Below are 23,619 nucleotides of genomic sequence, written 5' to 3' on the forward strand. Positions count from 1 at the left end.
GGCAGGAGCATGCCACAAAGCAGCAGCCTTCCTATCCCTCCCGCCCTGTGCCGCTGCCGCCGCCGCCAGCACAAGCCCCTGGCCGGGCGCAGCCGCCACAGGCAGGCATCTGCGGTGCGTGCTCCTGTGATGACGTCACACATGATGTCATCACACAGGCCGGTGCATGCGCATGCTTGCGCGCGCGGGGGGGCACCCGGCCGGCCGGCCGGCCGCAAGCACCGCAAACCCTTGCGCCACCCCTGGCAACATTTATTTTTGCGGTTGCACAGTGGTAGCTTAGGAGGGATAGAGTCGCTGTTAGATATTCAGGTGAAGAATCGGGAGGGGGGATGCTCCTGGACTTAAATCTCGTTAGTTGAAAAACTGGTTGGCGTTACTGTTAGGAGCACCTTTTTTGCTTTCACTGTATTCAGAAACTGCCTTCTCCCCTGAACACGAGCGTTTGAAAGAGGCACCGTCCTTACAAGTTTTTAGAAGCTGCTGTAGGGCTATTTTATTTGGCTTTAAGTTTCAAATGTCACACCGGAGGGGAGGAGGGAACCCTACTGCTTGCAAGCAGCCCGAAAAGGGTGCTTGAAAGTGGCGGGGCGGGAAGTTTGAAAGCAAGCAGCACTTTTCTTGCTGTTTGCAATATAAACAGGTAGAAAAGTGCTGCGGGAGCAGCTGCTGCGATACGAATTGCTTTGGAAAGCTTTGCTTTGGGATTCCGTAATCATCTCAGCAATGCTGGGGCCGATTTGGGAATCCCGAATCTTTACAAATCAGGTCCGATTCGGGTTAAAAACCCAAATCGACAACCCAAAGCGCACATCCCTACTAGCCATGCTGATCCATGATTTGATACTTGGATTACTGTAGCAATCTGTTGGGGCTGCCCTTGAAGACAGATCAAAAACTTTGGACCATTTATGGGGCCTAGTCATTGTGCTCCTTCTATGCCAATCCTGAAACATACATGCTGGCTGCCAATTTTCTTCCAGGATGCCAGTTTTTCCCTTTAAAGCCGTTCACGGCCTGGGACACAAATATCTGAAGAACTGCTTCCCCTCTATCAGACAAGTGGCTCCTCCTAGTACTGTCGTGCCTGGCTTATCCAGCAACAACTCCATCCATAACCTTTCTTCTGTGTCACTTCCATTGAGAGCCGGCCTGGCCTAGCGGATAGATTGTCGGACTAGGATCTTGGGAGAGCTGGTTCAAATCCCTGCTCTGCCATAGAAGCTCACTGGGTGACCTTGGGCCAGTCAACTCTCTCAACCTAACCTATCGCCCCGGGTTGTTGTTGTGAGAAAATGGAGGCATGGAGAACGATGTTCTAAGCCGCTTTGAGCCCCAACTGGGGCGAAAAGTGGGATAGAAGTAAATAAACACCAATGCAAAACGCAACCTGCGGAGCTGATCTCTAGGGAGGCCTTACCAGCCTTTAGGAAAGCTGATGTTTTTAAAAGTGAGCCTTGGGATGAGATCTTACTATCTGTGCTGGCCTTTGTAATTTTTGCTCCAAGCTGTCTTGTCTGTTTGCTGATCTCTTCCTTTATAGGGATCAGATTGCGTATCGAGTTGTGAGCTGTGCCCTGAGCCATTGGAAGGGTGGAGACATTTTTTAAAAAAGAAATGCCCTACCTTAGGGTATCATCATCCACAAACATAATTAAAAACTAACTTAGAACAATCCATGATGATTTATTTGTGCCATAACATTTCAAAAAATAAAGTTTAATTTGAAATGACTGTATTGTTTTCCCAGAACCACAGAGGCAGTATGGTGTAATGGTTAGAGTGTCTCATTAGGATCTTAGAAAAACAGGTTTGAATCCCCACTCTGCCATGAGCTTGCTGGGTGGCCTTGGGCCAGTCACATCCTCTCAGCCTAACCTACCTCAAAGAATTGTTTTGAGGATAAAATGGAGAACAATGTAAGCTGAGTCCCAACCAGGGAGAAAGGCAGCGTATAAGTGATGCAAATAGAATAAATAATAAATTGTAGGGGATTTTTCTTTTGGGTGGTAAAATCTGGAATTTTGCCTAGTCTTGTCTTTGACAAATTGATGTCACAGGAAACGTTTGTTTTATATATTTATTTAAAATACTTATGCACTTCCTTTTCTCCGCAAAGTGAAAGAGGCTGTAAAAGACAAACATCTTAAGCAACAAGTTAAACCAGTATATAGTTAATGCACACTATTAACATGGCCAGTGCACTCAAAACACAGCCAAAACCGATTTTTCCCTCTGTCGTTTTTCCCAGTGTGAAGGGATATTAATACAGCATGTCAAAAACATCGCCAGCCAAACCATGCTGCAGTAGGTAGTAAATGAAATCTTGAAATCCCTTTGAATATCCTTCTTAGCTGGAATCGCAGTTGCGTCAATCCGTTTTCATAGGATAATTTTCTAAATAAAATTACGTGAACGTTTTAAGTTCCTCCTTTTAGAGCTGTGACGTGTCTAACAGTTCCATGTGTTCTCTCTTTAGCAGATCAAAGTGGAGCCTGTTGTTCCCGCACCATCTCCAGTAATCCCGAGGCTGACGCTGAGAGTCGGGGCTGGTCAGGACAAGATGTGAGTACAAAGTGAACCCGTTGGGTAGAGCTTTCGGGGGCGGCGTTCTCAGATTCCTTTATTTCTTCCCACTCAGTAAAACAGCTTTAACATGACGAAGACATTCAAGTTGTCTGTGGACTTTTAGTTTTTTCCATTAAGCGTTTTAGGAGCGCCTTGCTGCATCAGATCAGCAGTCCCGCTAGTCCAGCATTAATTCCCACAGTGCTGACCAGCTGTGGATATTCATGGGTAAAAACTGCCTCTGAGCATGGAGGTTCCATTTAGCAGTCATGACCTATTCTCCATGGATGTTCTAATACCCTGTTAATAACATCTAAACTCGTGAGCCTTGCTGCATCTTGTGGCAGTGAATTCCATAAGTCAATTGCACATTGGGTGAGGAAGTACTTTTTTTCTCTCTCTTGCGTTCCCTTCCCATCAACTTCATTCGTTGACCCTGAATTATAGCATTATGGAAAAGGACAGAAAAGTTCTCTCTCTCCGCTTTCTCCACATCATGCTTAATATCATAAACCCCTATCAAGTCTACCATCCCTTTAAGTCATTTTTTCCGTAAGTTGAAAAGCCCTCTGTTCCTTAGCTGTTCCTTGCAGGGAACTGCTCCAACCCTGTGATCGTTTGATTTCCTCTTTGGAGCACCTTTTTAAGCTGCAGTTGAGATGGGAAAATCAGAACCGTATACACATTGAGTCCCCACCCTTTCTGAGCCCGGGGCCACTTTTGGAATTTTGAGAGGAGGTGATGAGTACCACAGCATCGCACCCGACAGCAGGCATGCTCCTGCGCTTCACTGGGGGGTCCAAATTGGCCCCTGTGCAGGGCGGGAGCGTGCCTACTGGCGGGTGCAATGACGTCACGTCTGGAAGTGACATCATCGCACCTGCCCGGAGCAGAGACGCAAGGAGGTTGTCTCCAGGTAAATGCCAGGTGTCCTCCTCCCAGCAGGAGGATAAGGGAACCTGGCAACCCTACATGTTCCAGAGCATATAAAACCTGGTTAGTTGGTTTCTTCTTTAGTTATTTAAATATTTGTACCCTACCTTTCCACTTCAGCTATGTATTTTGAATTAAAGCCACTTGGTGAATTTTTGTGAATTTTATATTCAGTTAATTGCAGAGCGATGTAAAGCTCTGCTTTTTTTAACACAATGAAATAAAATTCAGGTTTCATTTTAAACAACTGTTCAGGCAGCAGTTTTTTTTAAAAAAGTCAGTTGTTTTGAATATAGGGACTGCACTGGAATAAACTGCTGGTCGTAGAGGAGGCATTCCTGCTTCCCACTCACACAAAGGGAATACCTCTTCTGAAGTGCTGTTTGCTGTAACAACCGTGCTTCAATCATTTGAAAACAAAGTGTTTCTTTTCCAGAATATTTTATTCATATGCCTATTCATACAGATGTAATCAAAACTCATAAAGTTAACTAATTGGATGATAGCTCAGCCATGTCTTCTATAGGTTGGGCCCACTGTTATCTTAATTTGGTATGTGTGTTTGTCTGTTTAGAATGATTTTTAGTGCCTCCCCTTTGATAGGCCAGTGTTCAGATGTAGTTTTCCTAATAAGGAGAACAAGGAAGCATTATATTTCAAGGGGTTGTTCTTGAAGTGCGCAGTAAAACCAAGTGGAAAATAGATTATAATCAAAGCATTTCTATCTTTGTAGTAAACAATTACAGCAACACTTGCATAAATGCCACATTAGAAGAAATTTACTGGATTCTATTCTAATGCAATTAGAGCTAATTTTGTTCTTTAAATGAATAAAAGGTCAGCTAGTAAATCTAGTTTATCTCGAGCCCAGGCCTTAATAAATTGTTTTATTTAATTTGTTGTGCAAAGATCTTATCCTTAATGGATCCAGGACTTATTAGTTTGCTGGGTTTTTAAGAAATCGGGCTGCTTTTTTAATATATATGATGTAAATGATCTTGGTGCATGTGTATTTTCTGCCGTGTTATCAAGTCACAAGATCACTAATTCACTCTCTGTAGGGAGGCATTTAAGATGGGCTATCTAGAAAAGGCTAGCATGAAGTTCCTGGATTTAAATTGCCAATAAGGTTTGGGGCACTAGCCCTGCATCTCTGTCACAAACTATTAGAATTATTCTCTTTTTAACCTCTGTGTGTGTGTGTGTGTTCTCTGCCTAACTTGTGTTTGTATATTTATGTGTTTGTATTTCCCACACATAAGGTGTTCTAAGAATGCTTTTCTCATTCACTGCTATAGTAATAAAGCCATCTGATGGCCTGCCATACTATTACTCTATATTAGGCTTGCCAGCCGCCAGATAGGGCCTGAAGATCTCTCGGAATTACAGCTAATTTCCAGACTACGGCAATCAGTTCCCCTGGCAAAAATGGCTGCTTTGGTGGGTGGTCTCTGTGGCATTATGCCCTGCTGAGGTCCTTCCCCTCCTCAAACCCTGCCCTCTTCAGGCTCCACCCCTCCCCCAAATCTCCAGGAATTCTCCAAACCAGGGATGCCAACCCTAATACTATATTATTACTACAGTAATATGGTCATCTGGTGTCCTACACCAGAAGATAGGAAATGGTCTACTGTTGAACCACTGGCCAGTCTTGGTAGATTACTGATTGCCTGCTGGTTGCTGGGGTTCTCCTGAAGAATATTGAACTACTTCGACCTTTGTCTGATCCTACATCTCGATGATGCATTATGTTGGGGGTCCGTGCTCAGATTCCTGGTAGTCTAATTTATCCTTTAAAAGCTGCTGTGGCGGACATCAAGATGAATAGAGGCCACAGTGCTGGGGAAGACACATTTCTCCCATCAGAAATGGGCCCCATATTTCTCCCATAAGAAATAATAACAACAACATTTGATTTATATACCACCCTTCAGGACAACTTAATGCCCACTCCGAGCAGTTTACAAAGTGTGTTATTATTATCCTAATGACAATCACCCTGTGAGGTGGGTGGGGCTGAGAGAGCTCTGACAGAGCTGTGACTGACCCAAGGTCACCCAGGTGGCTTCAAGTGGAGGAGTGGGGAATCAAACCCAATTCTCCAGATTAGAGTCCTGCCGCTCTTAACCACTACACCCAACTGGGCCTCACCAGGGCTATCATAGGTTGAGGAAAAGACAGGCAGTGCAAAGATAGGTGTGTTTCCCCCCAGGGAAGATAATATAAACTGGGGGGAGGGGTATCAGTTTGAGAAATTACTTGGAAGTAAGAACTAAATCCCCTGTTCTTTAATACTGCAGCACTGATCCAACTCCCCCCCACACACACACACATGCATCAAACTTGCTTCATAAGGCTAAATTTCTCATCAGTAATCCTTACAAAGATCTGTAAGGGAGGTAGGTATTATCATTTGTGGGGGGGCTTGTCTAAGGCCACCTACTGAGCTCGTGTCAGAATTAAAATTTGAACTGGAGGTCTTAACCGTCTACTACCATTATTCTCGATCCTTTGATAGTGTCTGTGTTTAATTAATAATGGCATGTGTGTGAATGAGATGTGCTCTTCTTTATGTCTATGTTTCAAAATTATAAAATACTAGAAACAACGCCTGTTGTATGAAAAAATACAACAAGCTCTAGAAAAGTGATTCAGCAGGCCCCCTCCTGAGGGCAAGCAGGAGCTTCACAGCAGCCTGGAGGTCAGAGTGGGAGGGCACTGAGGGGAGGTGCGGAGAGGAGTGCTTAGGCCATCAATTCGGCGGGCCCCCTCCCAGTGGCAGGTGGGTGCTTCACAGCAACCTCAAGGCCAGAGTTATCAGCAATGTGCCTGTGTGACGATAAAAAGTAAGTCGTCACCAATATGGCTTGCCTTTTATATAGTGTAATTTCAAATTCATTGTGTGTGACTTTTGTTCAGGGGCATAATTTGAGACATAGTAGTTATATTCTTCATTGTATCATGTTGTGCCCTGCTTTATTCAGGAGACAACCCTGTTTCCTAAGGCTCCATCACTACTTGTGGTGGAAATGTACCAACTGCAGACAGTAGATGCATGTCTCCAAAGTGGACATGCCCCAGGGACCAACCGTCAGCTCCCTGGCACATTTTACCACAACTGGAGGCCACGTCTTCCTTGGACACTTGTGTCTTTACCAAAGCAATAAAGAGTCCAGCAGCACCTTTAAGACTAACCAACTTTATTGTAGCATCAGCTTTCGAGAACCACAGCTCTCTTCATCAGAGCTGTGGTTCTCGAAAGCTTATGCTGCAATAAAGATGGTTAGTCTTAAAAGTGCTACTGGACTCTTTACTATTTTGCAGCTACAGACTAGCACGGCTAACTCTTCTGAATCCTTTACCAAAGCAAACACCAATGTTAGACCACCAAAAGTCCAAAGAGACTTTAAGAAGCTCCTAAACCTATGAGGTTTTGAATCGTACCCCACATCTTAAATGTCATGGTAAAACAAAAGGCAGCAATTTGATAGGAATAAGAGAACTAGGAAGGAAAGGACTGGACACACGAATTCCGATCTTCAAGTAATTCTCACCTCTTGTTTGATTCCAGCCCTTTTAAAGTTTTATGCAGAAATTGTGTGTAGGGGAGTGGTGGACATGTCACACTCAGAACCTATAGAACTGTATATTTTCAGTACGATTATTGCAACAATGCTCGTAAGCATAAAATGGTCGTAATTTGTCTTACAGCCTTTGGGTGGGACAATAAGCCCCTCTTAATGAGTAAAGAAGCAGGCCATTGTAAGGATTCTTTTGAACTCAGTGTGCCATTTAGCCACCAGTTATGCCGACTTTGGTCATTTAGATTACCAGCTTCATAGTGTTTGCCCACAATACCCAAATAATGGGGCTCATTAAGCTCCCCCGGTGTAGGCCTGCCCAAATTGTGTTTTGCTTCTAACCTTGGCTCTCTATGTGTGGCTGGGGAGGGGAAGAGTTGGTTCTTTATTGACTTGTCAGGCAGCAGGATTGCGTTACAGGCCAAGCCGCTCACGACCCATTCCATTGAGTTCCCTGTTTTGTGGTGGGGAAACAGGTAAAGGGATCCTGCTGGAAAGCCCCTCCTCCTGCACGTTTTTATGAATCGGACCAGTGTTCGCCGCAGCTAGGGCTCCGTGACCAAATCTTCCACAAGCTGTAATGCAAGCAGGAGGGAGCTATTGTGGGGCTGCAGCTGTGGGCGGTGTTGGTTACCCTGCCAGACACTGCCCATTCAGCAGAAAGCTCCGGAGGAGAACTTGACTGTGGAATTAAATAGGAAGGGGGGAGAAAAAGTGATACTCAGAGAAGAAGAATGTTCGAAGGCTTAAGCAATGGCCTGGGCGGGGGGTGGGTGGGTGGCGAAGCAGCGGCGACAATGCAGGCTTGGCAGTGGGTATCTTCTGTTGATTATAGGCGTAATGGTTAGTCCAATTATGGTACAATGGAGCACTTAGCAATGAATGGCTAAGCAAGAACAGTGGGGCAGCGGAATTGAGCCTTCGCCGTGTCAATTTTTCAACCTTTTCCTTGAATCCAGCCAAAAGAATAGACGAGTTAAAAGCAGTTCTTGATAGAATCCTAGTTTGGACTGGCGTCCCTTTGGTTGGATACAAAACAATAAACGCTGAGATGTGTAGTCTCAGCATTTAGCATTTTATCATTTGTTTGTTTTTGTTTACTGCCAAGGATGAATGTGAAGTCCAATGAGTTGATTTTCACAACTGAATTAGAAATCCCTGCTCCTCTGGATTGCTCATCAGATTAAGCCCCTGTCAGCAGTCCAACCAAGTTAATTTCTGTCTAGTACCCATGGAGTACCATGGACATTGATGTGAGAAGAGGAGAATTGTGAAGCCAAAGAGCATTTGCCATGATCTCTAAATTGCAGGATTGCAGTAAATGCACTTCTACAGAATGCACTGTGCAAGCTTGCAGTTTAAGTGGGTAAATGCACAATCATGGTTCCCTAAGATTTCTGAATTCCCTGTGGAACTGTTGATGGTCTCTACATTGTGAGATTGCACAAATATACTCTTAGAAACAAATATGTTTAAAATTGTTCCTCCCTGCTGCCTGTAAGATCACACTTATGCCATCTTGTGAGATCGAGATGGGTAGCCATGTTCCTCTGTCTGTGTAGCAGTAGAAAAGATCAAGAGTCCACCTAGCGTTTTGGAGAACACCTGGGGGCTGGGGAGGCGAGAAAGTCACTCCCTGTGGATAGTAAAGAGTCCAGTAGCACTTTTAAGACTAACCAACTTTACTGTAGCATAAGCCTTCGGGAACCACAGTTCTCTTTGTCAGAGGGGGTGTCTTGAAAGTGACATCACAGGAAAAGGTGGAGCTTTGGTGCAGTATGCTGGAAGTTACATCATCGGAAGGGGTGGAGCTTGGGAAGAGCCATCACCTGACTTTTGACTTGGAAGTAACATCACAAAAGTGGTCACATCCTTGCTAGGCTTCACCCCCAAAGTCCCCAGGTATTTTTTGGGTCAGACCTGGCAACCCCAACATTTTTATTGAAAATATGAAAGTCATGGAAAGAAAGAAGGAAGGAAAAAGGAGGGAAAGACATGGAAAGAAAGAAAGGATGGGAGGGAAATGAAATAAACTAAACTAAAATGTACTGTCACGGCGATACTCAAAGACCTCTGGGAGCCGCACATTATGTCTAGATGAGCCACATGTGGCCCCCAAGCTGCAATTTGGCCACCCCTGCCTTATAGGAAAGGTTCTCCAATCCCTTAATCATCTTTGTTGCCCTCTTCTGTTGAATGCACGAGGTTTGTCCTGGAGATGTAGCAATCTAGTAAGAAACAGTGGTTGCATCTGTCAGGGCTTGCAGAGGACGCCACCGGGCGAGGCGTCGGCTTGCCTGACTCTGACTTCAGAAGGGTGTCAGGGATATGGCAGGACCCTGCTCTGTGGATGGAGGGGCAGTATACATCACCCAGACTCCCTGTCAATCCACTCGCTGGCCTGCTCGACCTGACCCAGCCAACCCTCTTACTCTCCACCTCCTTCTCCCCCGTCAATCTTCCTCCTCGCATCGTAGAACTTTTCGCTTTTCTCCGATCCATCACTCCAACACAACCCCCCACGAACACTCTCCTGAGTCAGCTTTTATAGGGTTTCCTTTAGCTGCCCCCCCCACCCTTCCTTCCAAGCGCCTTCCCTCTCCTGTTGCTGCCCAACTGTGTCTGCCCTCAGGTGTTCCTTCCCTTTCACTAACTCCTGGCCTTCCTTGCCTCTCTAGCAGGGCGCGGCTGAATGTGAATGTGTCCCAGCTGGGGCTTCCTCCAGGCGTGCCTCCTTTTCTTCCTCCTCCCTTCTCCTTCAGTCTTTCCTGCAGGACCGGGCTGGCAGGGCCTTTCCAGGTGATGCGCCTCGGCCAGCATCTGGGCTGCCTGTCCATTGGGGCTGGGCGTGGCTGCGCTTTCCTGGCCTTGCTCCTGAGGTGCCGCCCCGGCCGGCATCTGGGCTGCCTGTCCAGTGATGCTGGCCTGTCCCTTGATGCTGGGCGTGGCTGTCCTTCCCTGGCTGGCTCCCCCCTCTGGCTCTCCCCTTCCCACTGTGGCTGTGCTGTGCTGCCTTCTCTGGAGCCTCTGGGCTCCCTGACTCTACTGCTGGGGTGCTGCCGTGACTGCTCAACCCCGGACAACTGTCTGTCGAGGCAGCTGGGCAGTTTGTCTCCCGGGGGTCTCCCATCCTTTTCTCCAGGTAAGTCCGGGGGCTGGGCCGTGGACCCCGGACAACATCACTGTACTAGGTCCCAGAAGCCTAGGGTTTAAAACTTTCTTCTGCCGTGAAGCTTACTGGGTAACCTTGAGCTGATCACTGTTTTTTAAATAAAACAGTGATGGCAAGTCCAGGGCCCTGCTGAATATTTTTTCTTACCTGACACTGGCTTGGATCTATTTATTTTTTTAGAAAATATATGTGCTGCCTCTCCACACCTGCTTAAGGCCGCTCTACCAAGCGTTTTCGTGCATGGAAAGATTTCTGTCCATGGGGATAGATCCAGAGGAGTTTGCCGTGTTAGTCTGTAGTTGCAAAATAGTAGAGAGTCCAGTAGCACCTTTAAGACTAACCAACTTTACTGTAGCATAAGCCTTCGAGAACCACCGTTCTCTTCGTCAGATGAGAGTCCACATGACTGGACTCTTTACTATTTCATCTGGGCTCTTGCACCTGGCACCCTGAGCCAGGGTCGGACCAGCTTGTCTGCAACCTTGCTGATGGGTCTACAGGTTGTTTGTTTGGGCCGCCCAGGTACCTTCCAGGTGGAAGTCTGTGGCTGCCCAGAGCCTTGCCTACAGCCTGCTGAGCAGAACAGCGGGCCACAATACATGGCAGGTGGGCTTTGTTCAGCTTGGCAGCTTACAAAGTGTATAGATCCTGGTCCATTGAAGTTTCTGAAGTTCCATTGATTTCAATAAAATCCCACAATGCTAACCTTTCTCTGAAACGGGGCCTACATACTTCAGTCCTAGACTGATAAGAGTCAAAGTTTTTTGCCTATACAGTCCGAATCTGTTCCCGCTTTGTGGACATCCACGTTATATGGGCTGGCAAGCAGGATTAACAGGCCATCTGTTTTTCAGGCAACGGTGGCTTCAAATTATGTTTCTGGAGATAAAATGGCCATTTGTAGAAGGGTTAAAAAACAATCACCCTCCCAGCTTTCTCCTAAAGCTGCCCTAGAATTAAAGCGTGAGAACCTATCCAAAAGGTGATTTAGGTTCTCTTCGCTCCTTGTAATTACAGCAGCCACCACGCCAATTATTCCGTTGGGTTGTGTTAGGTGGGGAGCAGAAACAAAATTATTTTCATTTCGCTGTTAGGCCACACTCGAGCCCTGACTCCCAAGGTGAATCCACAAAGAGGCCTGAGTCATTGGGAAGAAAAGGCCAATTACGGGATGTGAGATTCTTTGATTCTGCTCTTTGTTGCACAAGAGCGGAGGCGCATGTGAGCTGTACATCTCAATTAAAAGGCGAGCAAGAACTTCAGGCAGGTTCAAACGCATGCCTGCCCCAGCAGGGTTCTTTAAATGCACAAGCCGGTAGGAGCAAAACAGAAACTTGCCAGGCCGAGGCCACAGACCTGAAGGTGGATGCCTGCAGGATTTCCTCATGACGCAGTTTGGTGGCGCGGAAAAGCACTCTTCTGTCGCTCTTCACGGAAACGCCCCTTCACCAGCACGTTGCGCAACCAGCATTAAAGCAGCTCCATTTTGCTTATCATCCGCTTGTCTTACAGGTCCATGGGTGCTTCTTGCAGCAAATAACTCAAGCTTGTAAGCAAGATAGGAGAAACCTCATTGGGCCAAGATTCCCAAACGCACGTTGACAGGTGTGAGCCACCCGTACTTTTTGCACAGTTGCTTGCAGGACATAGTAGCACGCCTCCAACAAGACCCGTTTCCTGGTCAAAGCGTAGAGATCGTAAACCAGAGATAAGAGATAAAATATCACCCCGTGGCAGGACGCTTCGTGTGGAGGCAGGGACAGGTGCCAGGAAAGTGGGTGGATCAACCAGGCTTTCCTTCCACCTGCCGCACTGTGGCTCATAGACATAAAACATGGGGACACACAGCACTGTGATTCAATTACTTGCATAACTTTTTACTTGCTCTTTGTTGACGAGACAAAAACTTTAATAAGCAAAGTAACATTCACACACAAAGTAAATAAAATATATTAAAAGCATTAATTCCATTAGAATACAACAATGGACCGTGAAGGCAGAACTGGGGAATCCTTGGCTTGTGGGGGGGGGGTGCACGGTTACAGGGCAGTGTCCTGCAAAAAGGGCCATTAATCGCGTCAAAGGGCCACGGAAATGGTGGCGATCTGTTTATTTGAGCATTTATACCCTGCCTTTCCTGCTAACCGTCCTAATTTAAGCTTCCAAGGGAGCTTGTTTATATAGAAGGCCTTTGGCTCAATGGTACAGCATTAGTTTGTCATGCAGAAGGTCGCAGGTTCAGTCCCTGGCATCGCTAATTAAATGGGTCGGATAGCAGATGACATGAAAGACCTCTACCTGAGACTGTGGAGAGCGGCTGCCAGTCAGACTGGAGATTGTTAACCTTGATAAACAAGTACTAAAAATAAAAGTTCATACAAGTGTTATAATGTTATTTAAAAAAACCTCTCAGTCACTAGAAAAAATCCTAAAAATAAGGATCAGGTGCCACCGAAGGGCTGGGTGAACAAAAAATTGTTTAGAAGGCACCTGAAAGAAAACAGAATGGGTATCTGATGGACCTGACTTCGGAAGGTGTTCCAAAGGTTTGGTGCCACCGCAGGAAAGGTCTTGTTTCTAGTGGCCCTATGGAGACACCCGGAGCACGGTTTTAGCAGAAGATCTTAAGGTATCCTCAGGTTTTTATGGAAGCAGGTGGTCTTTCAGGGATACAATCATACAATCATTGTTTATTACTTTAAAACAATCGGGAAGAAAAGGAAGAACCTGTACATTGACTTGTGCTCAGGAAAAAAAACCCTTTTCAACAACATACCTTGCAAAGCCAGCTTTGGATTATCTTTTAGGGATAGTGTTTTTGATTATATAGAGCCAGACAGAGTATCAAAGTTAAGCACAGAGCATGGATTTGCAGAAGCGTTGTGGTTTTGCAATTTATCCACACAATCAGATAAGCTCAATTAAAAATAAAAAGCTAAAGAAAACTCATGCTGCAGTCTTGGAAACCTGTGCAGCTATACGCTTTGAGTGCTGCCACTTCATCTAATTAAATAAGCCGTCCCTAGCCATTGGCTCAGATATTCTGAGGTGTTGCGGAATGTTTATGAACACTCCACCTCCAAGAAAACGAAAAGGCTGCCAGAACACTAGGGGAGTGTAGATGGGTCTCTGTGCTGTAGGTGGGGAACCGTTGGACAGTGAAGGTTGCTGGCAGCACTATTTCAAGTCTTGGGCAGTTCTTAGACTGTGTGTGGGACTGCTGTATGTGAGTAGTGTGTATATAAGACAGAAGTTAAGCAGGCCTGCACTTGTCTTGTTAATATTTGCAAATCAGATCATCAGAATGCATGTCAGTTTACAAAATTTCCATAAATCCGTCCGCAGAAGTTGGATTTTCAAGTTGCAGAACTTTGTGTGTTTTTAAAGGCAGACGACCAGATTGCTTGTGCCTTATCAGCAGAAGCACACTTATTCCTTGGTGATCACTCGCTATAGCAACCATTTAAACCAGGGAACCAAATCTGACTTTTTAAAAAGCTGTTTCCTCTTCGGTACCCATGGGGTGTCATTTCTCCCTACTGGCACCGTGCTTATTTTAATCAGTCCATGATACTTTTGCCTTTTGTAAGGATAAGATTGAAATCAAATAAACTGCTGCCAAAGATCGGAAATTATTTCTCATCTCAGAGTCTTGACTGTGCTTAAGATTCGACATGTTCTAGCTTGTGCTCGTGTCAGCCAATTACAGCCCAAGCAACTTAGTTACCTACCTGTGGCATAAGAGTTGCCCTTACAGGATCTAGGCTGTGCCTTCCCTGGGAACGTCTGGGTAGGAGAGCTGTGCTCGGTTGGCCTGAATTTGAATGCCAGCTCTGAATCCAAACTCAAACTGGACAAACAGGGCGGGGGGGATATAGTGGGATTTGCTGTGCGGAAAGAGGAGAGGATTTGGACAGTAGCAACCTCAGTGCAGCATCAGCCTGGGCTACTCGCTGGGGTAGTAGCTGTGGGCAAGTTACTCTTTCCTTCCAGGTTCTCTGTATGCAAAGTGAGGATAATTAAGTCAAATACATCTTTTTGTCTGTGATGGGCACATCCGTGGCTTGGTTCGTGCATGCCCTTCCGTTCCAAGCACTATTTAAAGCTTCCTGCATTGGGCAGACTCTGCTCAGATGCCAGCTCCCTCTGACATTCAAACACAGTTTGTTTCCTTCCAGCAAACCTGAATTCTAAACCTTAGTTGAAAGCCAGTTTGTGGGGAGGAAAGAAACTCTAGCATGCCCGGACCCTTGCATTCTTACTTTGCAACCAAAGGGGAAGTTTGAAGGCTTCCCAAATGAAGAAACACATGAGGGGAGGGGAGCGTGCGAGTGCAATGAGGTGCGTCCGTGCACAGAGAACCTAAGGTTTGTTTTGATGTCTGAATGCAGCAATTATCTCGGGCATGTTGAGGGGATGGAGTCTCTGCTGCACACATAGAGCTCCATGGGTTGAATCTGGACTTCATTGTCTAATGGCTGGCTGAAGCTTCCCTACCCCACCCCACACACTGCAGCCCTCTAATCTCCATAACATGCTGCTCCTGGGGGTTAGGGACCCTGAGGAATGACGGGAGGAGGAGGTCTGTGATGGGAAGGGGAAATTGGTGGAAATCGCAGATTGAGACTGGATCCAACCCCATGTGTGTAGGAGCGTTTTGCTCTCTACGTGCTGAACCATAGAACAGGCTTTAGATTACATTATGCCTGAATTAGCAGAGGAACTGCGAGCCCTAATTGCAAAAGGGGCTGTTTAAGAAGTTTCCAGTTTAGAATCCAGCTACAGGTTTTATTTAAGATTCTTTTAGTTAATAAAAGACGGTGGCCTGAGACCTATTTTGGATCTGCGAAAGTTAAATATGTTCTTAAAAGTTAAAAAGCGTTAAGATAATTTCTCTGCTTTCAGCAAAGTGCTCCATATGGCCTAGCCCCATGTTTTTACCTTTGGTGAAGATAGTGGGAAATTCATGCTTTGGGCTCACCCCATCACTGCCAATCATTTTGTTTCATGTCGCTGTAGAAATTAAAAAGAGAAGCCTGAATTACATTGCAGCTGTTGAGATTTATATTCCTTGTGTTCAGATTGCTGTTTTTTTTCAGACTTTACAATTCTTAGAACAGAATAAAGGATACTTAGGATAAGGCCGGCTCCCATCTGAAATCTTCCGTTCTCACGTCTTTGGGGAAGGGAGCGGTGCATGTGGTACCTTTTAACTCGTGGTTGCTTGAAGGACTCATTCTGACAAGGCTTCAAGGCTTTTCTCACACACTCCTTCACTCTGAGATGACAGTTTTTTGTTGGGAGGGGGAAAAAACCCTCTGTTAATTTATTTTTTATCTTTTAATGAAGGGTATTATTGTGGCAAGAACACTGCCAGGCAAGCAACCCGTTGAGAAGCTAATCTCTGATCTGTGTGCTTTGAGCAGATTCCGTGTGGGCCTGATTATATTATTAAGAAGGTGCCACTATCTGTGTATTGCGGGATTCCCAGAGTCACTCCCGTCAGTTCAGAAGAAACGTGGTACATTAGAGAAGGCACGTTAGAGAAGTGCTTGTTTTGGATAGTGGGGGGCAGATCTGTACATTGTGCACCGTGGTATCAGAAACATAATCCTTCTTTCTGGAAATCCTGGCTTCCCTTTTAATATTTAAAACAGTAGATTTCTAGCCCTCATGGTCGCACATGAAATATGCTGGCATTATCTGTTGAAAGCTCAGAAACAGAATAGTTTGGGGCATGTGTTACAGCAGCGTGGAATAGAACGTGTGGCTTTATAGCCCCTGCCTCAGTTCCCAGTCTTTTCTGGTGGCTCCCCACCTTTGGACATTCCTACCGCTGGACTTTCCTCCTTTAGTTTTGTTTGTTTGTTATCACTGTCCCTGCCAAAATGGTAACACTGGTGCATATTCTGCAGGGAATAATTTCCATTTGCAAACATTCCCTCCTTTCGTAACTGCAAACTCTAGAAGGATATAAACAGGGCTCATTTTGAGGGGGAACGCGCTGGAACACAGTTGCGGCAGTTCCCCAAAGAAGTCACATGTCAGTTGGCCCCGCCCACCTGACTCTCAGCCATTTTGGGCCCCTTTTTGGCCATTTTCAGCTCCTTTTTGCCATTTTGGGTCCAATTTTAGCCCTGAATGGCCAGGATTGAGTCCAAAGCAGCCAGGATAGGTGATGTCAGGGTGTGTGGCATATGCAAATCAGTTATGCGAAGGACACATTTCCGGTGATGTCAGGGGGCGTGGCATATGCTAATAGGTTATGCTGATGTGTTATGCTAATAAGTTCCTCCAGCTCTTTTTCTACAAAATGACCCCTGTATATAAAAATCTTGTGAGAGTAGGCCGTAAGGCTAACAGCAATCAATGGTAGTCCTTACATCTATTTTCTTCAAGGCTGTGTGCCTATAAAGCAATTACTTATGCTTTTTCCAAAGCCATTATTTTGTGATACTGTGGCTACTCTGCAGTTACAATCTTCTGAAAACTTCTTTTGGGGGTGCAATGAGGCTTGCTGATTAATTCAGCAAATCGTTTTGTCCTAGGACTTCATGATGGAAATCGCAAGGCGCTAGATCCTTTGCAACATTGAACTGTGCTCTGTTTTCAAAATGGGTAGCAGTGTCTATAGCAGTAGAAAAGAGTAAGGCTCCAGTAGCACCTATACGACTCACAAAATTTGTGGTAGGGTATGAGCTTTCGTGAGTCACAGAGTTTTTTTTAATGAACTTCATATCTGAGGCTTGATCAGCAATGAGGCTTGCTGATTAATTCAGCAAATCGTTTTGTCCTAGGACTTCATGATGGAAATCGCAAGGCGCTAGATCCTTTGCAACATTGAACTGTGCTCTGTTTTCAAGATGGGTAGCAGTGTCTATAGCAGTAGAAAAGAGTAAGGCTCCAGTAGCACCTATAAGACTCACAAAATTTGTGGTAGGGTATGAGCTTTCGTGAGTCACAGAGTTTTTTTTAATGAACTTCATGTCTGAGGCTTGAAAAAGACATGGTCATCGCTGAGCCAAGATGCATCATGGAAGGGCCATCTCCTCCCCTACTATCCCACCCACCAGTTAAGATCTTCCCCTCTCTGTGCCCCCTCCTTCAGAGGTGAGGCGAGTCATAAATTAGAGACAAGGCGTTTTCGGTGGTGGCACCTTGCCTTTCAAAATCTCTCCTACTTCAGGCTCACCTGCCACCTATTTCACTTGAGCATTGGGCTACAACCATCTTTTTACCCAGGTGTTCACCGAGGGGTTTTATCTTATGGCCTGCTTCTGTTCACAAACCGTTTCAAAGCTGCTGATGTCTAATGGCTGTTTTTAATGGCTACACACACGCACCCAGTGCTTTTTCATTGTAAGCTGCCTCAAGCACGACTCGGAAGAGACAGCATAGAAGTATTCTAAATAAAACAAATGCATTCTGCAGTAATTTGTTGCGGGGAGGGAAAGAAGTCTGTATATGATAGGCTGGCCTGATGAAAAGCCATTAGATCCACTTGGCCCTTCTGAGGAGCTGTGGCTTCCTGGGAAATCAAGCCAGATCTTTTTGAGCCAGCGATGCTGCGGATTGAACCTGGTCCCTTCTTTGTTCAAAGCATGTGCTCTTTATATAGGATTTTTTTTTCATGGTCAAATCCAATCCACCTGTCTAGCCACGAATGTGCAGTCCACCAGTCATGGGGCTCACTCCTGCTGTGGCTTATATGGCTAGCTTACTTTGCAATGTGTGAGTCCTTCCACTTTTAATTTCCTAATCTCCATTTCCCTGCAGTTGCTAACTTTTCACCTATCCTTACAAACCAGCTTTTGAGTTAGTAGCATTCCAAGTGAGACTGAAGTAACATTTATTCTGATTATCATTAATTTGACTTTGAATGCTCTGCTTCTGACTGTTGCACACTTGCCTAGCCTCTGCCTTCCGACAGGATGATGAGAGCACCTGCTCCCCATCAGAGATTGCCCCATCGCTTGTCAAGTGGCGTAACCCCAAATCATTTCTGCATCAAGTCGAGCTTCATTACTGAAGGGCAGGGCAGTCGAGATCAAGAGCGTGCGCGCCGTTGTAAAGCACAGATCCCAGATATGATATCTCAGCATCTTTGCCAAAATAAACAGACCGGTCCTGGCAGTGTGCACATGTTATAAGTTCACATTTAATAAATCACTCTTGATCAGTCGCTCTTTCTCTTAGTAATGTGGGTCCAGATTTGCACTGCTCACAAACAAACCTTGGGAGATTTCATGCAGGTGACTGGGACCTCCCCCCACCCCACAAGGTCTGCAGGAAAATCCTGGCTTGTTCACAGCTGCCCCCTTTGCTCTTGCTCTGGATCTTCTAAGGATGAAGATAATGCAGAAGTGCTCGTGCCGTCTTGGAATCGTGGCAGCGGGCAACGCTGTAAAAAGGTGTCATCGAGCAAGTGCTGGGGGTTTGCCATTCTGAAGGGAAACAAACTTATTTATTTATCTGCTTATTTAATCTCAGACTGAGGCTGAGGGTACAAAGATGTGTCTCTTCAGAGCTCAATTGTTAGTTGCCCCACCTCCTTCAATAGAATTGGATGAATCTGGGAGGGGAAATTCCCCTTGCACTATAAAGGGGACAGTCAGGAACTGGACTTGGCAAATGCACATTTCGGAGGATGCATTCTTAGAACCCTGTACTCTTTCTTCCCTTCTTTACTTCCCCCACCCACGCACCCCATTTACATGATTCTCCCCCGTTGGGAAACCCCCTTCATGTTCTAAAGGACCGAGAGGTGAGTGAGATTCGCCTGCAGGCCTTCGTCTGATCGCACACTACAAGTGAAATCTGCGCCGCGCAGGCCACATCCAGATGTGTCTCCTTTATGTGATCCATTGCCCTATAGTGTTTCATCCCCTACCCTACTTACAATGTTAGTTTAAAAAAAGATAGAGCGGACAGTACTAAAGTAACAATAAGAGTAATAAACCATGCACAAATTAAAAGTTAGAATTTTTGAGCAGTGTATTCACCTATTGGGGGTCATTTCTAACCCTGTTTGCATTGAAAGGGAGAGGGAAATGTGCAGTGGCAGGCAACATCGACACGATTATTGTCATGATTCCAAGTAAATGTGTGCCTGTGTCTTTAAATGCTTGGTTTGAGCTAGGTGAAGGGGGGGGTGAGAGAGGGAAGAGTGAGTGATGTGATTGGTTGATGACTGAGAGTGTGGGCGGAGTGAGTGCAGTTTAGACTGACAGTGCAGAGAGCAAAGGGGCAGTCAGAAGAAGGCAGGCGAGCTGAGTGATGCCTGAGTATACTGTATTCATGAGAGAAATATGACCTGTGTGGAACCTGAACTGAGCATGTTTGTGAAAGGACACTCAGTCAGGGAAAGGGAGGCCAGCTGTGGGCTGCCTGAGCAGGTTTAAGCATTTCTGTGAATGAGAGTCAGAGAAAGAGAGGCTAGCTGTGGGCTGCCTGAGTAACTTTAAGCACGTCTGTGAGAGAAATACTGAGTTAGAGCAAGAGGCTAACTGTGTGTGAAGCCTTAGAAGAGATCTGTGTGAATGAGAGTAAAGGAAGTAACTTTAAGAACTAAGAACTACTTTTATGAAACCAATACGCTTCTTGAAAAATAAACATTTATTTTGTTTTGTTATATCCCAGTGTAGCTGTCATTGCTATATCCCATTCATATCCTCAGGGCCACATAGAACCATGAAGTAGCCTGACGCTTAAACACGTTACCAAAGGGGAAATCTGAATAAAATATTTTGGAATAATATATTCCTGGTGGCAGCAAAGTACCCAGAGGGTGTAAGGGGAAGATTAAAAGAAAAATCTACCCCAAAGAAAGTACAGGTCATAACAATTATATTTTCTTAACTTTCTCCCCGGTGCTGTTCTCTTCCTGTACTGCCATAATGAAGTACTTAATGGGATATGGGGTGTGCGGCGTGGGAGGGGGTGTTTTGCAGCTGGTGTCGTGAGCAATACAAACCCCACTTTTAAAAAAAATTCTATAACTCAAGTCTATCCAACCCCTATACCTTTAGTAAGGTACATTAGCAACGTGTTGTTGTTGTTTGGGCAAATATTTAAAGAGACATGCCATAGAATTAAAATACCTTACCTGTGTATTCAAAGGGCATTCTGGCAACAGCATATACATATTACCATAGCTGCTGCATGCCCGAAGCATGGATCATTGTAGCCGTACTTCTAAATCTGTCACTAGTTGAGTAGAAATCATGTGTTCTTTGATCATTGCATAGTATAGCTCCCCTTCTTGAAAAGAATGTACATGTCATTTCTGGTTGCAGGATAAACTTGGTCTGATCTCATTAGCCTTACAAAATACCTATTTCAAACATCCTTCTAAGCTGGTCTCCAAAACAATGAGGATCTCTGCCAGATCTTTTTTGAAGAGATCTTTCCTCACAAAAGGAGCTTTGACTCTCAAAAGCTCATACCCTGGAAATATAGTTGGTCTTTAAGGTGCTACTGGACCCAAATCTTGCTCTTCTACTACGGACCAAAATGGCTCCCCAACGGGAACTAGAATCTTGCCCAGGGACACCACTATACAGAAACGATTATTCTGCATATGACTTTCTCTTCCTTAGCCTCGAATTGCAAAGATTGTGCATTTACTACACAACAGAGCAGTGGTTGCGTTTCGAAGTGAAAAGAGCAGAGCATGGAAGGTTTTTCTGCGTTCAGAAGTTGATTGTGATGTGGCTGGATTTGTTTGCTGGATGCAGGTGTGGGGCAGAGATTTGTCGTCTCACTGTAGTTTTGCCAAGCACAAGAGAATAGCTGCAGTGTGCTGTTGTGGACACGCTTGTCAGCAGGAGTTACTTGTGGCATAAAAGAATCCCTTATCCATTTTTAATGAAAATGTTTCCTGTATGTTAGTAAGAATTGTTTTTACTTCCTCCACGAAAGTGGAATTTATTAGTCACTTCCCTGGCTGCTTCCTGTATTGGTTTTTTACCCCACAGTGGTCACCAATAGTTCTCTCAGCATTTCTTTTTCCTCTTGAGTCTCCATGCAAGAAAGGAAGGAGTCTTTCTGGGGAAAGGGTCATGTCTCTGTGGTAGAATATCTGCTTGGCATGCGGAAAGCCTGAGATTCAAGCCTCAGCATCTCCCATTATAAAGTGCCAGGCAATAGGTGTCATGAAAGACCTCTAACTGAGACCTCGCAGAGCTGCTGCCAGTCCGAGTAGGCGATACTGACCTTGATGGACCAAGGGTCTGATTCCGTGTCAGGCAGCTTCACGTGTGACCCTGGAGAGCTGCTGCCAGTCAGAGTAGACAATACTGACCTTGATGGACCCAGGGTCTGATTCCGTATAAGGCAGCTTCATGTGTGACCCTGGAGAGCTGCTACCAGTCAGAGTAGACAATACTGGCCTTGATGCACCGAGGGTCTGACTCAGTATAAGGCAGCTTCATGTGTGACCCTGGAGAGCTGCTGCCAGTCAGAGTAGACAATACTGACCTTGATGGACCAAGGGTCCGATTCAGTATAAGGCAGCTTCACCTGTGACCCTGGAGAGCTGCTGCCAGTCAGAGTAGACAATACTGACCTTGATGGACCAAGGGTCTGATTCCGTATAAGGCAGCTTCATGTGTGACCCTGGAGAGCTGCTACCAGTCAGAGTAGACAATACTGACCTTGATGGACCAAGGGTCTGATTCCGTATAAGGCAGCTTCATGTGTGACCCTGGAGAGCTGCTACCAGTCAGAGTAGACAATACTGGCCTTGATGCACCGAGGGTCTGACTCAGTATAAGGCAGCTTCACCTGTGACCCCGGAGAGCTGCTGCCAGTCAGAGTAGACAATACTGACCTTGATGGACCAAGGGTCTGATTCCGTGTAAGGCAGCTTCACGTGTGACCCTGGAGAGCAGCTGCCAGTCAGAGTAGACAATACTGACCCTGATGGACTGAGGGTCTGATTCAGTATAAGGCAGCTTCACCTGTGACCCTGGAGAGCTGCTGCCAGTCAGAGTAGACAATACTGGCCTTGATGGACCAAGGGTCTGATTCATCTGAAATGGAGACTTTGGCCTGCTTCTTGTCTCTGAGCTCACCCTTAGATGCTGCCTCTTTTCCCACTCCCACATAATTTCAGCAAAATTCAAATGGGTTAAAACAGCAAGCCAACAAATTAAACTTTGGGCTTTGAGTTAACACGGACTCTTGGATATAAATAGAAAAACTTGTGTATATCGATATAACTTTGGTGTAATGTTACATGTGAATTTGGCTTTTGAATATTTGGTTGCTCATAAAGAATAATATTGCTTGTAAGGCATTTATTGCACACCGTGTAGTGTATCTGGCCTCCCTGCAGTCCTAGGTGACTGCTCATACATTGCTATGGATGGGGCTCATACATGACACTGTGAGCCTACTTCCCCGGGCTTCCAGTGCAATGGGCCTGCTTACATGGAACAGACGAAGCTGTCTTATGCCAAGTCAGTCCCTTAGCCTGTCATCCACTGTGGCTGGCATCATCTCTCCAGAGTCTCAGACAAGGTCTTTCCCAACACATTCTAGGTGGAGATGGCAGGGACTGGACCCGGGGTACGATGGTTGCCAGGTCCCCTTACCCTTCTGGTGGGAGGACGGGACCCGGCACTCACCTTTTACTCCTCCTTGTGCATGCACAAGGTGCTTGTGCGCTCCTGGCACAATGACGTGACTCCCAGAAGCGACATCGCTGAACTGGGAGGGCACCCAGGAAGGCTGTTCCCCTGCCTTTTACCCCTCCAGCCAGATGAGTGGCGGTGGAGGGCAGAGGGTGGGAGCGGGGAGCTCCTCCCCCACCAGAGGACCTGGCAGCCTTGCTTGGGACCCTCTCCATGCATATTAAGCCATAGCCTCTTCTGAAAACCACCACTCACGTTGTCGCTTTGCCACACTTGCAAAATCGTACTGAACGTTGTGCTTGGCTATAGGAGGCCTTTCCCCTGTATTAGTACATTGCGTATAATTGTGTAGATTTTTAGTTACGATCTTCTGGTTTCACCTTTCTCTTCCTTGGCATTCACCTGCCTAGGCTGTTGTCTGGGCCGTGGAGTAATTTCTCCTTTCATCTTTGTTCTGTTTTTCACCTCCAGTAACGTTACTTTTCTACCTCTGGTACTGTACAAAACTGTTGCCTTTAACTAAATAGTAATCACATTAGTATTAATTAAATATTGATCGAGTAAATATTAATATTTATCTAAATATTAACCACACTATCAGTCAGCGTGGTGTAGTCGTTAATATGTTGAATATAACGGAGAAGGGAAAAATTTCTATACTACCCTGAGCTCTCTGGGGTAAGAGCAAGATAAAATATAACAGATGGTTTGTTCTAAGCAGAGGTGACTG

At 45.6% G+C, this 23,619-nt stretch overlaps 1 protein-coding gene across 2 annotated transcripts in view; it reads left to right on the forward strand.

The window, feature by feature from the left end:
- Window positions 1-23,619, forward strand: part of TAF3 (TATA-box binding protein associated factor 3) — a 172,041-nt gene that overhangs the window by 137,726 nt on the left and 10,696 nt on the right. Inside the window, exon 4 of one of the 2 annotated variants that reach the window (XM_054989150.1) lies at window positions 2,480-2,565. In XM_054989150.1, the coding sequence (XP_054845125.1) occupies window positions 2,480-2,565 (86 nt within the window). The remainder of the gene's footprint in view (window positions 1-2,479; window positions 2,566-23,619) is intronic. The other variant, XM_054989151.1, reaches the window with a different exon arrangement.

Source organism: Eublepharis macularius, chromosome 9 (genome assembly GCF_028583425.1).
Source record: "Eublepharis macularius isolate TG4126 chromosome 9, MPM_Emac_v1.0, whole genome shotgun sequence".
Taxonomy (NCBI): domain Eukaryota; kingdom Metazoa; phylum Chordata; class Lepidosauria; order Squamata; family Eublepharidae; genus Eublepharis; species Eublepharis macularius.